Raw genomic sequence first — 17,938 nt, 5'->3', positions numbered from 1 at the left:
ATGTTTAGCTTTCAAGAGAGCTCATATCCTTCATAGCTTCCTGTGGTCCAGCACACCAAGAAATGTAGGGCAGGACAAACTGCATAAAGCTTGACATGGCTGCCTTTCAACAGTCTACAATAACGATTCTTCTATGGACTTTCTACACATTTCAGCAGATCTCTCCAATGTACAGCAACATCAGTCAGGCTGAATGCTTCTTTGAAGACCAGGTATCTATATTTTATGGATAAGCATTTACATGTTACATAACAAACTGAATAGCTACTCCATCATTCTTCAATTAAAATTACAAAAGCAAAGATTTTAAGTATGAAATTATGCCACATTACCCCATAATGGTCAGTGTTGAGCACACAGACAAGCCAGCAAACTGTATTCTAATTTCTAATGTCACTTGTGGCCAGTCATATTTGCGCATGTAACACACTGCAGTGTAAAACCTGCCACTGAGCACTCCAACAGAAAACAGGCCTTGTGCATACTGTAGCCTACCAAGGCATTTGGTATCACCTCCTAATGTTAGCAGTCAACAGAATTAATTGCTAACATATGAAAGGAATTATGTGCACAGATTTATCTTTCTTGTAAGATATACAAAACATTTCACAGTTTTAAAAGGATGAACTTATATACTACATGGTATTAGTGGATTGTACAACAACAAAAATCAAAATGGCAAAAATATACACTGCCACTACTATCAGGATATAGAAATGCTGTATATCCATTCGATATAGCAAACAATGTGTATGAAAACATAGTATTAAAAAGATATGAAAAATTACTATAGAGTAAAAACAACAAGAAATTATTCATTTCTGAGCCAGATAAATATCATCTGACCACTGAGTAAACTTTGAAGTGATAACTGTATCATGCATTGAATACCCAGACATAGGTAGAAGGGTTAGTCAAGAGCAGACTTCAAGACTTTACTGCCTTCATTAACACTTCAAAGAACAACAAAAACGAGTCACTTTTCTCCTTGCTTACAAAAATGAACAAAATATAACCAATCCCCTGTCCTCTGAATTCTAGAGCTCATTTTTAACAAAAATAGTGTCCTCTGGTTATAAACTCTGGAAAACTCCATATTTGCTTCCAAAAAATTTTAATGCAAATATTATAGCAACGTAATTTAAAAAAAAGTAAATTAAATATTTCCCTGTATCCCAATTACTCATTTTTCTTACTGGGACTTAGGAGTTGACAATATACCTGTTAGTGGAAACATACAAAAATTTAAGCCATAAGAGTAATTTTCTTTCCTCAGAAACAGTCAGGACACAGAATATGGGCCAAAAAAGACTGGGGGGGGGAGATCCTTATCTTTTAAATTATTGTTGTTCAGTTGATTTTCTGTGCAAATACATAAGATTTCTGCAAAGCCCAGATGTTACACAAATGATCTGCTATTATTCCTTAAATATTAAAATAGTGAAAAGGAAGGGATAAAAAAATGTCTGTAACCTTAAGACACTCACTACAACATCTAGCATTAACTTTCCTATGCAATTCCATTCTCTAACACAGTCTGCAGTTTTTTCGGGCGGGGGGAAGGCAAATCAATAACTGGTAAAGCTCTTAACTGCCTACCTCAACATTACATAGCTGCCTACTAATTTCTACAGATAACAAACTTGCCTTTACAAATGTCTGCATTGCAAACTCTACTCAGCGATACCAAATGATGTAAGGCAGTGAAGCTTAGGAGGTTCAGGCTGGACCTAGAAGTTATATTTTCATCAGAAACATACATCATTAGAACAGGTTGTGCAGAGAAGCTGTTCAATCCCTGTTTTCTTTCTTTTTTTCAGAACTTGGCTAGTCAGGTCATGGATGACTTAATGCAGCACTGACAAAAGTCCTGCTTCAAGGTGGGGAGAACTTCAAATATCCCTTTCAATCACTGACTGCAGGGTTCCTTATGCTGAAAGATAAAAGCCTCTGAGTATGACCTGATGTGTTATGGGATTAGCAAATAAATGGAATGCAACATCTAATGGGACAGAAGGAACTGACCACAGCAGAGTAGGCATGACTGTTTCACTCAAGGAAATCAAAATATAGCCGTTCAGGAAATTCCATGAGGAGTGGTTTAGCCAAACAGCAGTGTTAGTACAAAGGAATAGCTACTACAGCCCCGTAGTTCAGTCTTCTTGTCAACAAGGGGTCTGTAGAAATTGAGATCTGGATGCACTGCCTTCTGGTGTTTATGAAACCCAGCAGGATCTTACTAGTAGACATGAACTAAAATTATCCAACTACATCAACCCAAGACAGTACTTTAGTGGTAAAAACAGTCTTCCTCTATCACTGAAGAGCTTGCTCTTAATAGATGTGCAAAGAAACTGTTCCCCTTCAATTTACTTGAGCTAATTCTAAGTCTGGTAAGAGCCTGCATTCCTGACTGATTATTTAAATAAAAATATCCAGTCGTCAACTTAGGTGTGTACCGAGTTATGTTCTTATGTGGTCTGTAATTTACATTCCCAGGACCACTGCTTCTGTACCTTTGCTCTGACTTCTAGAATCACAGAATCATTTGGGTTGGAAAAGACCCTTACAATCGTCAAATCCAGTCGTTAACCTAACACTGCTATATTCACCACTAAAACATGCCCCTAAGCATCATGTCTACATGTCTTTTAAATACCTCTAGGGGTGGTGACTCAGCCACTTCCCTGGGAAGCCTGTTCCAATGTCTGACAACCCCCTCAGTAAAGAAATTTTTCCCAATATCCAACCTAAATCTCCCTTGCCACAACTTGAGGCCATTTCCTCTTGTCCTATCTCCAGCCACCTGACAGAAGAGACCAACACCCACCTCACTGCAACCCCCCTTCAGGCAGTTGTAGAGAGCGATAAGGTCTCCCCTCAGCCTCCTCTTCTCTAGACTAAACAGCCCCGGTTCCCTCAGCCGCTCCTCATAAGACTTGTGCTCCAGGCCCCTCACCACCTTTGTTGCCCTTCTCTGGACATGCTCCAACACCTCAATGTCTTTCCTGTAGCGAGGGGCCCAAAACTGGACACAGTACTCGAGGTGCGGCCTCACCAGTGCCCAGTACAGGGGAACAATCACCTCCCTGCTCCTGCTGGCCACACTATTTCTGATACAGGCCAGGATGCCGTTGGCCTTCTTGGCCACCTGGGCACACTGCTGGCTCATATTCAGCCGGCTGTCAACCAACACCTCCAGGTTTTTTTCTGCCAGGCAGCTTTCCAGCCACTCTTCCTTCCCCAAGCCTGTACCGCTGCATGGGGTTGCTGTGACCCAAGTGCAGGACCCGGCGCTTGGCCCTGTAGAACCTCATACAATTGGCCTCAGCCCATCGACCCAGCCTGTCCAGATCCCTCTGTAGAGCCTCCCTACCCTCCAGCAGATCAACACTCCCATCCAACTTGGTGTCATCTGTGAACTTGCTGAGGGTGCACTCAATCCCTTCATCAAGATTGTTGTTAAAGATATTAAATGAACTTAATTACCATCTTGTTTCAGGTAGTGACAAACAAAACACTATATTTTCTGGAAACACAGGATAAGGTATTAACAACAGAACAAAAAAGAAAAAAGGCCTTGATAGAGGACAAGTATAAATGTGACTTTCAGCTGCATTAAGCAACAAGTAAATTTAAAAAAATGCAAACACAATAAAAATACATTTCAGAAATGTGCTGAATGTTTACATATAAACACAGAGAGACATTCAACACATTTTCAGCTGAAAACTTACCTTTTAAAATAAGGTTTCTGACATCCAGAGCAGCCAGGAAATGCTGACTCCACTCTCCGTGATGCCCCAACATATACTATTCTGGCATACTCATCATGGAACCCCAAAGCAGACTGGAGCCAGGATATGGATATATGGGGTAAGGCCTGAACTTTATATGGGGGGTTGTATTGTTTTCAAATAAACACACACACACAACACCACAATATTATGCAGTTTTATAAGATTTTCTTCAATCTTTACTTTATATCCCTGGGATATAAAATAAAGATTAGAAATCTTATAAAACTATGCAATATTGTTGAAAAGGGGTGGTGGTGGAGGGAGAAAACTTACCTTACCCTTAATAGGCCTGCTCCATTCTGCAGCGGGGTTCTGTGGTATGTGTGACATCACCAGCCTAGCATTTTCTAGTGATGTCACACAGAGAGGGAGTTGGTGATCTGCAGCTGCTTTGGACATCAGATACCTAAAGAAAAGAGATCGATAACTTTTTCAATTCAGATATGGATGGATACCGAATGTTCTTATTAAGCAATTTATGGGCCAAATACTAGAATTTCAGACACTTACTTCAGTGGCTGTTTTGACTGAGTAAGAATGTATGATGAGATTATGTATTCATACTACACAAACTCATCTATAATTGAAAGTGTTTTCATTCTGAAACTGCTTAGTTACCTGCTACAGTAAAAGTTCCTGAAAGTCAGTATCTTGTATTTTACTTTCAGCAATGTCATTCTGAATATTATAAATATGTATCAACAGCTAGCCTCTGATGTTATTTGAAGACTGGGACTGAAATAGTCAGGAAAAATGACTTGTAGTAAATTATAAAACAAATTCAGTCATGATATCTCTTAATTTTACTTCTGAGCATTTACCAGCAACTAATGAAAAGATATCATATATCAGCCTTCAAACTTTTTTTTTTAAGAAAGACTTCATCTTGCACTTCTATGACCTAGATATCTGATCACACCAAGCTATATCCTAAAATAGTATCCCATACTCTCTTATTAAACATTGCAAACAAAGTAAAAAAAAAAAGAAGGCAATCAATTTCTTGCTACTGAAAGTGTCTTTATCTCATGATTTGTTCATTACTATGAAATGACTTTTCATTCAGACATTTAGCCACACATTCTAATTTTCTTTAGGCAAAATTACTACGCAATTATCATGGCACTGATTAATCTGCCACATTTATTTTAAAGATATAAAACACAAAAGCACAGGAGAAACTTTATTATCAGCATGATCTTACTATCCTTTTGATCCTAACTCAGAACAGTGAAATTATCGGGCACTGAACTGTCACATTTTACCCTTCATTAGATGATTTCAAGATATTAACTACTTATATTTCTGTAACTCATTAAGAAACTGGATGTTTGTGGTATCTTAAACTATTTACAAAAAAGCTGGGTCTGTTAAGCTGTTATGGATCTTACATGACACCCTTTCATACAGCTGAATCTTGCATCTTCTCAACTCCAGATATACAAGTATTTCTCTATTCTTCAGCTGAACATCTTAAAATCAGCTCTTTTGTTATAACTGTGTGCTGACAGGAATGCCTTGAACAATTTGTTCAAAATAATATACTAACTGACCAAAATCCAAAGCACTGTGAAATTTTCTGAATATACAGTAGTATCTCTGTGACAAAAACGTTCCAGATTAAACGTATCAGTACACATTCATATCTTTGATGCAGAATCCACCCTTTCACATTTGGAACTGTAGAAAGGTACATGACAAAAGTGGCTTAAGGAAAGCTTCTTAGCAAACATTTATTGGTGGACTTGCCACACAAGGAAAGGCACGAAAGATCACAGAAAGCTAAGAGAAAATAGGTGTGAAAAGTCTAGACAATATGGACAGAAAAAGGGATACTGGAGGAGCTAAGAAATACTGAAGACTGGGACAAAAATATTGAAAGTTAGTGAGATAAGCAGAAGACAGAAATACCAGAGAAGAAAAAGCAATTACTGTGCAGAAGATTTTTAAATTTGAAGCCTAAAATTGGCTTTATTCATTCATACTATGCAACTAAATAGCTCGTTGACAACTAAATAGCTGGTTGGATTTCCAAAAGCTGCACATACTCAGTCTCTCCTCAGAAGTACAACAAACTGTATGGATGTAAATGTGTAAATTTCAGACTCAAAATTCAGCATTTTGGGCTCATACCAGTGTTTTTAAAAGATGCAGACAAGCCAGAGAGAAACAATAACAAACTATTTGGAAGTGACTAAAGTACAAATCAGGATTTTTGGACACAGAATGGAAAAAGAGACTATATTAGATACATTACAGACAAAGATGCATAGTAACACAGAAAGTAAGCTGAAATTAAAAGAAAATGTTTCAGCTGCAAGCCTTCAAGCAGGTCTATTAAAATTTTGTTATCCTAAATATTTATTGGAATAAGGATCTCATCAGCAGTTTAAACCTGCGAATGTGCGTGCAAACACAGATCTCTCAGACTATGTTATTTGTTTGCATGTACATTTACGTATATATAGTAATACAGATGAAAACAAGTATAACTGGAAACTCCTTACATGCAAAAGTCTCAAGCATGGTAGGTATTTCCCTGGGGAGGTGGGGAAGAGGCCAGGAGAAGAGGAGGGAGGAATGGGGGGAAGAAAGTCCACCTCCTGCTACAAAGTGAAGAAGCTTTAACCCAGTAATAATTAAGTTTCCACAGGGCCCAAATGAGAAGACACAGTAAGTTTTTCCACTTTATTTTTTGTAAAGTTGGGGTCCAATTCACTAAAATATTAGTAAGAACCCTAGTCTATTTTTGATGGTTACATGAATTTCAGCTGAGCATTCTTAGGAGGTCCCTGTACAGTCTCGTCTGAATACAGTTTCCCCACCAGACATTTTCAAGCATATAGCAATATTTCCCATTTCTTTATTGTACACAGCGGAAATACCTTGCAAAATTCTATTTAGTAAATGAGCCATTTTGCATTATTTTTGCCATATATTAACATTTTTTTATATAAAGTGTTGCAAATCAATAAAAAACAAAACAGAAAACAGTCTCTTCTCTTAGTTTAGATACTTCCACTTCCTATGAACAAATTTAACAGCAGCCTGTTTGGAATTTCAAAAAAAGGCAGACACGGAAAATATGCTCCATACTAGCCCAATGTATTCCTTTGGATAGCCTCAGTATCCTATAAATGAATTTATGTCTGAGGTTCTAAGTATTTCTGACATGAACCAGTGGGTTTTTAACTCTGAATTTTCAGGTGCACTCCAAAATACGTATATCTGCAGGTGATATGGGCTTAGAGCTGGAGAAAACCTGAGTTTGCTTTCAGCCCTTCTGATTCACCTGCTTAAAAGATATATACACTCCCAAAGATAGACAAAGACATTCACCTGTCTTTAGAAGTACAACTGTCTAATTAGTACCTTCAGGAATAACATTAGAGGATGGCAGAACCCCTAATCTTTATAAAGGAGGTTTTTACTACTAAGTCAAGAACATCAGTGTATTACAGACCTCTGCAAAACAATAAAATCTTCAATGCGTTTTCTCCAAATCCTAATTAGTCGTGAATTTGACTGGTGTCCTTTGACTAAGTAATTCTCCTTACCCTCACCTCTGTCCAACTTTTCTCTCCCTGTAGGAAGAGTCTGCTCTCCTCTGCAAGGTACTGCCTGTTAACTTTGTCAACTTAATTGTGGGAATCCTGGGTTTCAGTCTCCATTCTCACTCCCTGGACAGCTATGCGCTTACCAATCAGACTTGCAGGGAATAATTAAAATCCAGTCGTGCTAACAAAAAGTCTTGCATTTCAGTAAACAAGGAATCTTTCAACATGTATGTTCTCTCCAGGCCAATCTATGCTTCAACATGATCAGGACAGGGTCTAGAATTAACTTTCCTTGTCAAAACCCAGTTCATTTTACAATAAACACACTTACTACAAAGTCAGCTTGCAAAATGATACCTGCAAAAACGCCTGAAGTTCACTATTTGATACAAGTATCTACAATCCTGTCAGTTTCATACTACACAACCACAAGAAGGGATTTAGGAAAAAAAATAAATCAATTTCTGCTATGATATGCAGCAGTTAAATACATACAACTGATCTACAGAATAGCTTAATTAACAGTTTCACACAAAACCCCAATGACTTCAGATCACAATAGCAGCTGATTATCTGGAAGGCAGTGAAGAGATTTCCATTCACTCTGCAACTCCCGCTGATTTTACCCAACACAGGAGACAACAGGGAAAAATTGGATCCAGAAGGTACTAGTTTACCATCTCTTCTCATAAAAGAAATTTCATATATTAGACCAAAGCCTTTATGTTATCCTAAATATATTGGCAAAATGCTTCACTATCATGTATGTTTGTCAAAATTATTTTTTCATCAAACCATTGCAAGTAGACTTTTAAGTGGAATTAGGCTACTTTGCATGTCTTGATCAATTTGCTAGTTATAGCAAATTTCTAGCAGTTCACATTCAGCTGAACTGCGTGCTTATATAGTCTAAATTTTCAGCCAACATGAGGTAAAAATGCAATAAAATCTCATCAGAATTTTTAGTCAATATGTTCTACTTCAGATTTATAATTTGCTTGTAACTTCCCCCATTTTACCTATGTCAGTATTAGCAACAAAACAGACATAATTTTTACCAGAATCTAATTCGTGTTGCTGTAAATTCTGTGGGTTTTTCTATTAATTCCATTTTTACTCTACTTTTTAGTCACACTGCTTTAAAGTGAAAGGATGTCACTTCACATGTCCTAAGAAACATACCAAAGCTAGAAGACATTCTAGCTTAGACATTCCTTAGGGAGCCACCCTCCATCCTTTCACTAGACAGTGCGCAGAGCATTCCTGCACCTCCCGCTTTCTGATTTCCAGTCAGGCACTCTCATAAATAGTAGATCTGACTAACTTACTCTCTCCTCTCCCTCCTGAAATGTTGTAGGTGGTAAGGAGAGGAACTATTTAGAAGCTGAAGGGATAGAATTTTTAGGGCACCCCTCACTGGAATATCACATACAACTTCACAAAATAGCACTTTTCCTGTCAAAAGCAGTCCCACTTTCTTTTGGCCCCAGATGCTCATTCCTGTCTTTACAATGACCCCTCAAACTGTGGCAGAACACAAGCATAGGTATCTGTGCAACTGCATGATAAATTGCACTAGAAAACTTATATGGGTAACAAAACACCCAAGCAGCAGTAAAAAAGTAGTTAGGTTTATCACAGACCAACTCTCTCACCACACAGCTGAACAAAGAATTTTGCTACTCCCTCTCATGGGTTGGCACAGAACATTTAAGCTGCAAGAGACACAGAGAATAGGAACTATTTATTTGGCAGCAGTTGTGGCTTATGTGAGTTGAAAGCGTATGTGAAATTGCAGCCTCGCTTCAGAACTGTGGCTAGAGTTCAACTGTGAAGCAGTCTGGGAAGCGATAATACTAAGACTGGGTTGAACTTCTGTTTAAAATTAAAGAACTGAGGTCAAATTTCATTTTCCTCTCTGAACAATTCTGGCAAACTGGAACTAAGGCAAATCTCATCATTGTTACAACAAACTCGCTAGTAATAAATCGAAAGTGCAAGACTTTAAATGGAAAAATAGAATTCATAGCTAATTCAAAAGACAATACAGGTGTACAAAAGAGTACAGAACCAAACTTTAATCAACCAAACAGTGAAAATCCTTTCCAACAGGTTTATTATTTCACTGTTATAGAAGAAACTGGTAGTAATGCCTACACTTAAAATTACCCATGCCTTTCCATTACATAACCCTGTTCTAATTTGCTTTTTACCTGACAAACAAAACTTGTTTGGCCTAAAAAATCCCTCATGTCATTTGTTGGCTCAAGCTGATGTTCTGAAAAGTGTCAGATAGAACCAGTCCAACTACCTACAGAAAATGCAGAAAACCTGTAAGTTTACTCATGTTAAAGAAGTCTTACAGCTCAGCTCTTTCATTACAGCCTCCAGTACTTCCAAGTTCTGGAGAAGGAATTCCTTTTACATACTCCAGAATGGTCTCCTAGGAAACAAAGGGCAGTTAGGACTAAGGAAAAGGTTATACTTTAAAGTCTTAATATAAATTAGACAAGCTGTATTTCTAGTATGTTTTAGTATTTAACATTAGCTTTAAAGCTTGCCTTGAAGGTTTCTCTCAGGAGCACATGCTAACAACTACTAAAACTGGAATTACCAAGCAGGTTAGTCACGAAGAAGAAAGATTCCTATGGCTTTACCTAGGTTACTACTGCAAACAAAAATAAATAAAGTTAACATGAAGTAGTAATAACACCACCATCTTTGGGTCAAGACAAGAAAGAAGTCCATGAACAGCATCAAAATGAATACCATCATATTAGAAGAAGCTTTCACATTAGGTCAAATTTCCATCAAATTAGAACAATGTTTTATTTAATAGACTAGGCACTTCAGAAAAGCTGAAACAAACTGTATTCTGGATGCTTCTGAAACTGCCATTGTCATTTGTGCCATAGCTGAAGAATGAAAATCTCCATTTCCTCCAGTTTTTAAGATATCTAACCTAATTACACATGGTGTTAGACATCAAAAATGAATAATGACTTCCCTGGAAAAACGAAACCTCATTTTAGAGTGTCAAGTTTATTGACTATTCATCTAATTTAACATCTGTTTACTTGTATTTTTTAAAAGTGAATATGAAATTTGCCTGATAATTATTTTTTTAAAATCAACACTTTACTGTTTCCTTGTTATCACTTCTTCAGCAACTAATCCTAGCCTTTTTTCTTTACATAAAATTCTAATAACACAAGCATTTAGAGACCCAGAATCATGATCTGATAGATCTATAAAAGCACACAGCAAGACTGGCCTTACCTCACAACTTCTCAATGCTGAATGAGTGGTATCTTAACTCCCCTGTACTTAAGTGTTTGGTTTTTTTAAGACGGTGTGATTAGAACTAAACATAGTATTCCTGCTGAAGTCATGCAACTTATTTACATAATGACATTATCAGATTTCAGTTCAAAGAGCAATTATGACATATTTAGCATTTGTCTACCCTTGAAGAAGTCTTGTTGGTACGGTTTTACTAGTAGACGAAAAGTCTCACCTATACTAAGATTACTGATATGCTGACGTGTATTCTCATTTTTGGCTTTTTCTTCTATTGCTGATATAGCCTTTCTGATAACCTCTTGACAATCTTCTCATAAAACCAATCTGCAATTTAGCAACTACAAAATAATTTCAAGTTAAATCTGTTTTTATTCCTTTTGGTATTTTAACAACTATTATGCTAAGTGTCTGCACTGAAATTTGTCTTTCAGAGTCCTAATTTATATTGCCTCTCATCTACCATCTCTCTTTCCCCTATTTAAATAATTGAAGAATAAACTGTTTCTGCATGAGATTAAAGACATTCACAGAAATTAGCAGCCTAATTTCTAAGGTATAGAAAAAGTGACATTTTTAACTATTACTGTTCATAGAAATGCCACAGAAATGCCTTCCGAAGGTTTTATTAAACTGCAATGAAAAAGAGTAAGTAATAAGAAGAGTTGGCTGCAGAGGTCCATTTAAATGAGTACTATTCATGTATTTAAAACCATCCACCATCTTGATGAGAATCACTGCCTCCTACAAAACCACAAATGTGTTAGATTCTCTTGTCTAACCGTTACTCTTTTGAGGTTTTCAACTGCATAGACCAAGTGATCCAGTGTACATCGGCGGAATTTGTATCTCAATCTGGTATCAAAAGCCATATAACATATTTTCCTGTACAACCTACTTGCATAAAAATAAACAAAGCCAATTTTAAGAACTTACTTGCAAACAAAAGGAGTTAGGAATCCTAATAAACAACGTAAGAGTCACCTCACAGGAAAATCTGATCAGCACTGCACAGGCAGATATGAGAACTCTATCCTGTAATTGCTTGTTGGGCAAGAGTTTGTCCTCAGGGAACAATGGTCACATGTTTAGTAGAAATGAACTACTCGTTCTAAGGTATTGCTACTATCCACATTTTATTTTGGCAGTGAAAAGTGTTAACACAGTTATTGAACTTGTTTATCATGAAAACATTGTAAACAGAGCACTATATACAGAGAAGATTAAGACTACGGTCTCCAGGCATCAACCTTAGGAGGCTTCATGCAGTTACTGAACAGGCATAAAATCTTCAGTTGACAGGCCTCGGCAAATAACTGGCACTGTTTTATACCCATACAAGAGAAAGCTTTTAATGTCACATACCGATTTCTTTTTAATGTCCTCCAGATCTTTGAGTTCATTCTCAATCTTTCTGATTAATTCCCTGAGTTCATCAAGATTAGTGCAAATAAGCTAAAAAACAAATGAACACAAACACTTGGTAATGTGGGACTTGGAAAATGTACAGTGAAGTTAAATAAAATCTAAAAGCACATGTTATTACTTAGTGCCATCATTTGAGTTTTATTTTCTTATAGCATTTTTAAATGTAAAAAAATAGGACTTTTTGAAAGGAAGAAAACCTAATAAGAAAATGCTTCACTCTATGGACATAAACCATATCTCTGCCTGTAAGCTTCCATTTCAAAATGTAGGTATTTCTTAAAACTTCTGTAAATGACAACTACCAAATTTGTCTCAAATATAGTAATGAGTTGGAACAGGTTTGAGTAGCAAAAAACTCCCCAGTGAATTAAAGAGTAGTAGCTTTGGACTACACTACGGTTACAACTCAATTACACTTGTTACAACTTTTTCCTGAACATAACTTTATGGGCTTATACAGAGTATTACTGAAAGATAACCTAGCCACGTCTATCAAATCTACCTACCTATCTATGTTTTGAAAAAGCATTATATTCTTCTTATTCCTGCCTCAGAAAAAAATCCTTTTTACATTTTTCCTTTCAGAATATGGAAGTTAGTTTCTTGAAAAAATTGTCAAAAGTAATCTACAGGTTTGGGCTTACCATCATTTAGGCCAATTAAAAGAGTTAATAAACTGGAAATTATTAAGTTTTTAGGTTCTTTCAGGTTATCATATGTTAAGATTTGCTTCTTTCTGAACACCCTCAGGTGGAAATGTTTTCATTACTACTGAAAACGTTGAAATAATTTAAGAAAATCAAATCCAAAAAGAAAAGAAAAAAAAAAACAAAAAGGCTTTTATCTTACAAATGCTAATTTTTATTTTTTTTCCCAAATCAGTAATTCATAACAATATATTTTTACTTCAATTACACATACAGTTATAGATTTGCAGCAAATTCATATTAAAAACCCCTTTGTTTCAGTATTAAAACACAGAAGTAACACTTTTAGCAAAATATATAAATTTCAGAAACCTCTAATGCATACATGCTATTATTTTCATAATATTTGTGTACATTTGAGAGCATTGGGGAACTGGAGTGACTCAAACTAAAGTTTACAGTGTTCACATTTATCAAGTTTAAAATAGCAAATGAATCAGGAAATTGGCACTGTCTCGCTGTAGGCAATGTATGTAAAATTAACTTGCAAAAGGTTTCTCTCTTAACCCAGAAAATAGTATTACTATGTGTAACTCTACTAGGTTCAACATGCATGTCTGTCCTGCACTTAAAGAACTTCCAAATACCTAAGATGTAAACTGGAAGACAAATACTGGCTTTTGTTTTCCCATCTGGCCTGCAAAGAAATCTATGATACTGTATTATTATACAAAAAGGTGCAAGTTTGTCACATCAAGCCCTTGACAGAAGTCAATAAAGGCATGGGTAAAGATTTTCTCTATGCAATTACAATCCACTCCTTTTGACTATACACCTGACAATTCAGTTTTTAAATTTTATCACTTTTATTTTCTCTGATAAGACACATTTAATTCAGTGTACCATGACTCAAAGATAAAGCTGAACTATGAACCAAAGAAAGACGCTATCTTCATTTGCTACAAGTGGGTGAGTTTCTCTTTAGGAACTCGCTTCTAGAAAGGCAAGAGTTTTCAAGGAGAAGGATGATTTCACTATTGTCAATTGAATGGTGTCTTTGAAGTACCAACTCTGTCTTTGACTCTACCATAAAAAGCTCCTCCATGTCATCAGACAATTCACGTGGCCAAACTTTTCAGAGGTCCCAGTCCTGTTTCTCATTTTCAGAACAGTCACTTAAGAATCCAATTTGCAAAATTGTTTGTGTGTACCCATCCAAAGTACATGAATGGGAAAAACAATGCAAATATATAAACTTTAGTTGTCTTGGGGCTGGGGGTGACAGTGAAGAGTAATCAAATCTCTAAGCCCCAATTTTCATCAGAAGAGGTGCACTTTTGAGGCTAGTATCTGTATGTCAATCACCCACTGGTAAAACAAGGAAGGTAACGGAAGTTCAAGTTAGAGTATTTACTGTCAAACTGAGTTTAGTATTTGAAATACTCCAATACTGTACTGAAAACCACTATAAATGGTTCAAGAAGAAATTTACATTTCCTTGCTTACAGTAGGATTTGAGATGAGGTACTAAAGATGCACAGTGATCGGGAAGAAGCTATTTCTGAAACTTCTCTCACTTGGTTAACATTTCCCATCTTACAGAATGAAGCCAGCATTTTGAAGGAAAGATGAAAAAAGCAGTAATGAAAACTATTTACCATTATAAAAACAAATCTAATCTGTGGATTTGTTAATAAATACAAACCTACCGTACTCCCCCAAATCACTGATGCTCCCTCTTTGCCCTCCTTAAGGAGGCAAATCTTTCAGCATAATTTTTACTCACTTCAGTGGGATCTCGTGCTTAACTTCAGGTTATCTGTGTAATGATTGTAAGTTATACTATTATTTCCTATGAACTTGCTCTTTTATTGCTAACATCTCCACGTGGAAAATGTCCAGATAGACCCCATTTGAGATCTGCATCTAATATAGACCATAGCTGATAAAACTGAAACTCTTAAGACACAGTTAAACAAAAAAGCTGAAGTTAGCCCTGTTCCTTAAAATGTGTGCGTTCCTTTTCTCCTTAGCTACAGTACATGTACATCTATATAGCTACATGTGTTATTTATGTGAGGGGAAAGGAGGAAAGACTGAGACAAAGCACTTGCTACCAAATCTAAATGTACTTTGTAACTGGAAAAGAAACCCCCAAACCCACATTAGCGTCCCTTCTGTACAGCAATATAATTACTGTCATTTCTTTAAAACATTAATGAGCAACAGTAATAATAAGCTTGTAACTCAGAATTTCTTTTAAAAAGATATATGCAACAGCCAACTAACTCATGATCTATGAAGCTGCAAAACTCACTTCTCAAATAATTTTCAAAATATTAAAAACCGGACATGTTTTTTGTGTCTTTTTAATTGGTAAAGGGAATTTAATTTGCATCTGCTTTTGTTCTGGGTTTGTGCTTTTTTTATTTAAAGCAGCCTTGAGTTAAGAAATTAATATGAGGTCTGAAATCACATACAAGGAAGGAGTGATGTTCACTGACCTATGCTTCTATTGCTTTGTCCATGACATTGAAACTATGATAGAGAGCAGAAAATCTGTGCAGTAAGTTTCCTCAAAAGGTTGTTTAAAAATGGCATTATAAATGTTAGGGATTAAGTAGTACAATTATCTCCTGAATTGTTTTGTTAATAATTGATTTTAATATATAACTTGGATCACTGCACATATTAAAACATTTAGTAATACTAATTTTCTTAGCTTTAATGTGTAGTTATGGTTTTCAGGTAAAGGATCTATACTTAAGTACAGGATCTAGTCTTATGAAATTAAGTGCCTGTGCTGCAGGCACATAAAAATCTTACAATTTTTCATTTATTTACTTTCTTTCCAAAAGAACTGATGTTTAGACATGAATAGCAATATTCTTATGGTTATATCCTCCCTGGCATACCTCACTGGGCCTGTATACACTCAAGCTGTCTTACCAAATATTTAAAAAATATACTCTCACCTTCAAATAGTTACATAATTTCAGTAAGTTTGGCCATCCATGTATGTGGAGCCACGTATCTTGAAGCACACTCTACCAGGCTCTAAAAGTCTTAGTAGTATTCCAGATGTAAATGTTTTAATATTTGCAAGTATTTCTAACAGTCATAGCAGTCCTGCCTGTCCTCTTGAAAAAGGCAGGTTAAATTGTTAAAAATTTGCCTAGTAAGATTAAAGAGGTCATACTAATCAATCTTAGCTTCACCTAAAACAGATACAAACCTAGCTTTGATCAAAAGAGCCACAATTATTTTGTTACATTTTAATTAATATTTTACATAGGTAAATACTATAATGTGAATTTTACACTTAGATAGATATGTAAATGTACAGTTTACCTTGGTTAGATAAAAAGTTAGGCTAAATTTTAGATAATGTTTTAGACAGACTACTTAAATACAGTGGTTTAATACTGTAAAAAACAATTTCTAACCTAACCATGTACAACCATGGCATGCAGGTAATGTACCGGAAAAAAAATAATTTTAGACACTGTACCTATTTTTTGGAGCTGCTAGGAAACATTTTAGTTTAGTCACTACCATTAGAATATATACAAAAGGCAGTGTACACTTAAATGTCTTTTCTCAATATTGACTGTTACTAACCAATTTTATTACCAGAAATTCTACTAGCTCCACCTGAAACACATCATCATCATTGAATAAACTGACTCAGTGTCAGGGTTTTACAGAACAGTCATGATTTGGTGAGGGTCTATTGGTCAGAATAGCACAGATTGCTTTATGAAAAAAAATAATTATAGCCAAAGGAGAACTTCAATCCAAGCAGGCATACGTACATAAATTGTGACTTAGAACTCAAGTACTGTTAACACTTCTAGTACAGTACCATAAACCAACATTATCATAACTAGCATTCTTTTCTTAGTGCTCTCTGGTCTAAAGGTCATGTGCAGATAAGCAGTAAAAGTTGCAAACAAGATGAGCACAGAAGCCTGAAAATATTTTGCAAGTTCTTCAGTAAATCAAGCTAGATTTCAATCCAAGGACCACAGTGTCACACCTCATATAAAACCCAAGTAACTTTATGCCAGAAAATTTTACCTACCTTAAAAATTCCATGAAAAACTCCTAGTTTTTACAGGTTTTGTCCTGTAACAGATTTGTTTGGAATCCTAAACAATACTGTGAAACAGTATGTAAGCCGCACATAATAAAAAACACTGAAACATTCTCTACCAAGAAAAGGTGAAATGCAGTTTTAAAAACACTGTCAGATTAAACTTTTTGAACTGGAAGAAGGAAATTCATCTTTGATTAGGATCTCCAAGGTCTCTATCAGAAACTAAAGGATTTATTTTACAGACATTCAGATTTAAAGTGCTTAAAACAAAAATTAAAATAATTTACCTGAAATTCTGGTATAGTAGACTTTGTGACACCTTTCCTCTTCTTTGTGATTGCTTTTTTAGATATCGATTTTTTTCCTTTTAAGATTAAAAGAGAAAAGCTTCATAATGCTGTTTGTTGTACTTCATTAATAAAACCAAATTAAATACAGACTTGAAAGTTAAACTATAACTAACAGGTGGCTGACAGCAAGTCATGTAAACATGATGAATCAGAACTAGACTCAGCAAAAGCAAACATTAAACAAGTATCTGTGTATGGCAGTCTTTTGGGGGGGAGGAGGAAAAAAAGGGGGCGGGGGGGGGGGGGGGGGATAAAAGAACAAACCCACTACAGTGCCTACAATATACCACCTAAAAATTTAAGTCATAAAAGAAACATTGACACCACTGTTCTGAAAGAAACTAAATCCAGAACTTATGCCACAAACTTAAGAAATATAGCATCTTACCTGCAAGATTTCTTCTCTGACACCATATACTGAACCACACATTAGGATCTGGGACCTCTGTATCTTATAGTAAAAAATACCCTTGAAGCACAATCAATATCTAGAAATCCCTGAATGAACATACTGAAGATACCAGTGAAAGCAGATTACCGATTTGTTTTTCCTGGCTGTGGCAAAACCTAACATTTTAGAAGAAAGCAAACACCTTCCTGTAATGCCCTTCACACCCAGCTGTGCTATGTAAGAACATGGATGCTACTAAAAACCTTTAATGTAAGGGAAGTGCTTTACTGCCTATAGTATCAGGGTTCACAAGTCACATACCTTTCTCAAATCAAGTAGTTATATCACCAAGCTATACATGCAAAA

At 35.9% G+C, this 17,938-nt stretch overlaps 1 protein-coding gene across 2 annotated transcripts in view; it reads right to left on the bottom strand.

The window, feature by feature from the left end:
- The window catches only part of KIAA2026 (KIAA2026 ortholog), a 53,298-nt gene that overhangs the window by 11,724 nt on the left and 23,636 nt on the right, over positions 1-17,938 (bottom strand). The window contains exons 4-5 of one of the 2 annotated variants that reach the window (XM_049794300.1): positions 17,119-17,195; positions 12,023-12,112 (exon numbers count right to left, since the gene is read on the bottom strand). In XM_049794300.1, the coding sequence (XP_049650257.1) occupies positions 12,023-12,112; positions 17,119-17,195 (167 nt within the window). The remainder of the gene's footprint in view (positions 1-12,022; positions 12,113-17,118; positions 17,196-17,938) is intronic. The other variant, XM_049794301.1, reaches the window with a different exon arrangement.

The sequence above is a fragment of the Accipiter gentilis genome, chromosome Z, assembly GCF_929443795.1.
Source record: "Accipiter gentilis chromosome Z, bAccGen1.1, whole genome shotgun sequence".
Taxonomy (NCBI): domain Eukaryota; kingdom Metazoa; phylum Chordata; class Aves; order Accipitriformes; family Accipitridae; genus Astur; species Astur gentilis.
Note: the sequence above shows the minus strand (reverse complement) of the source record. Positions and strands in the feature narration are given on the sequence as shown.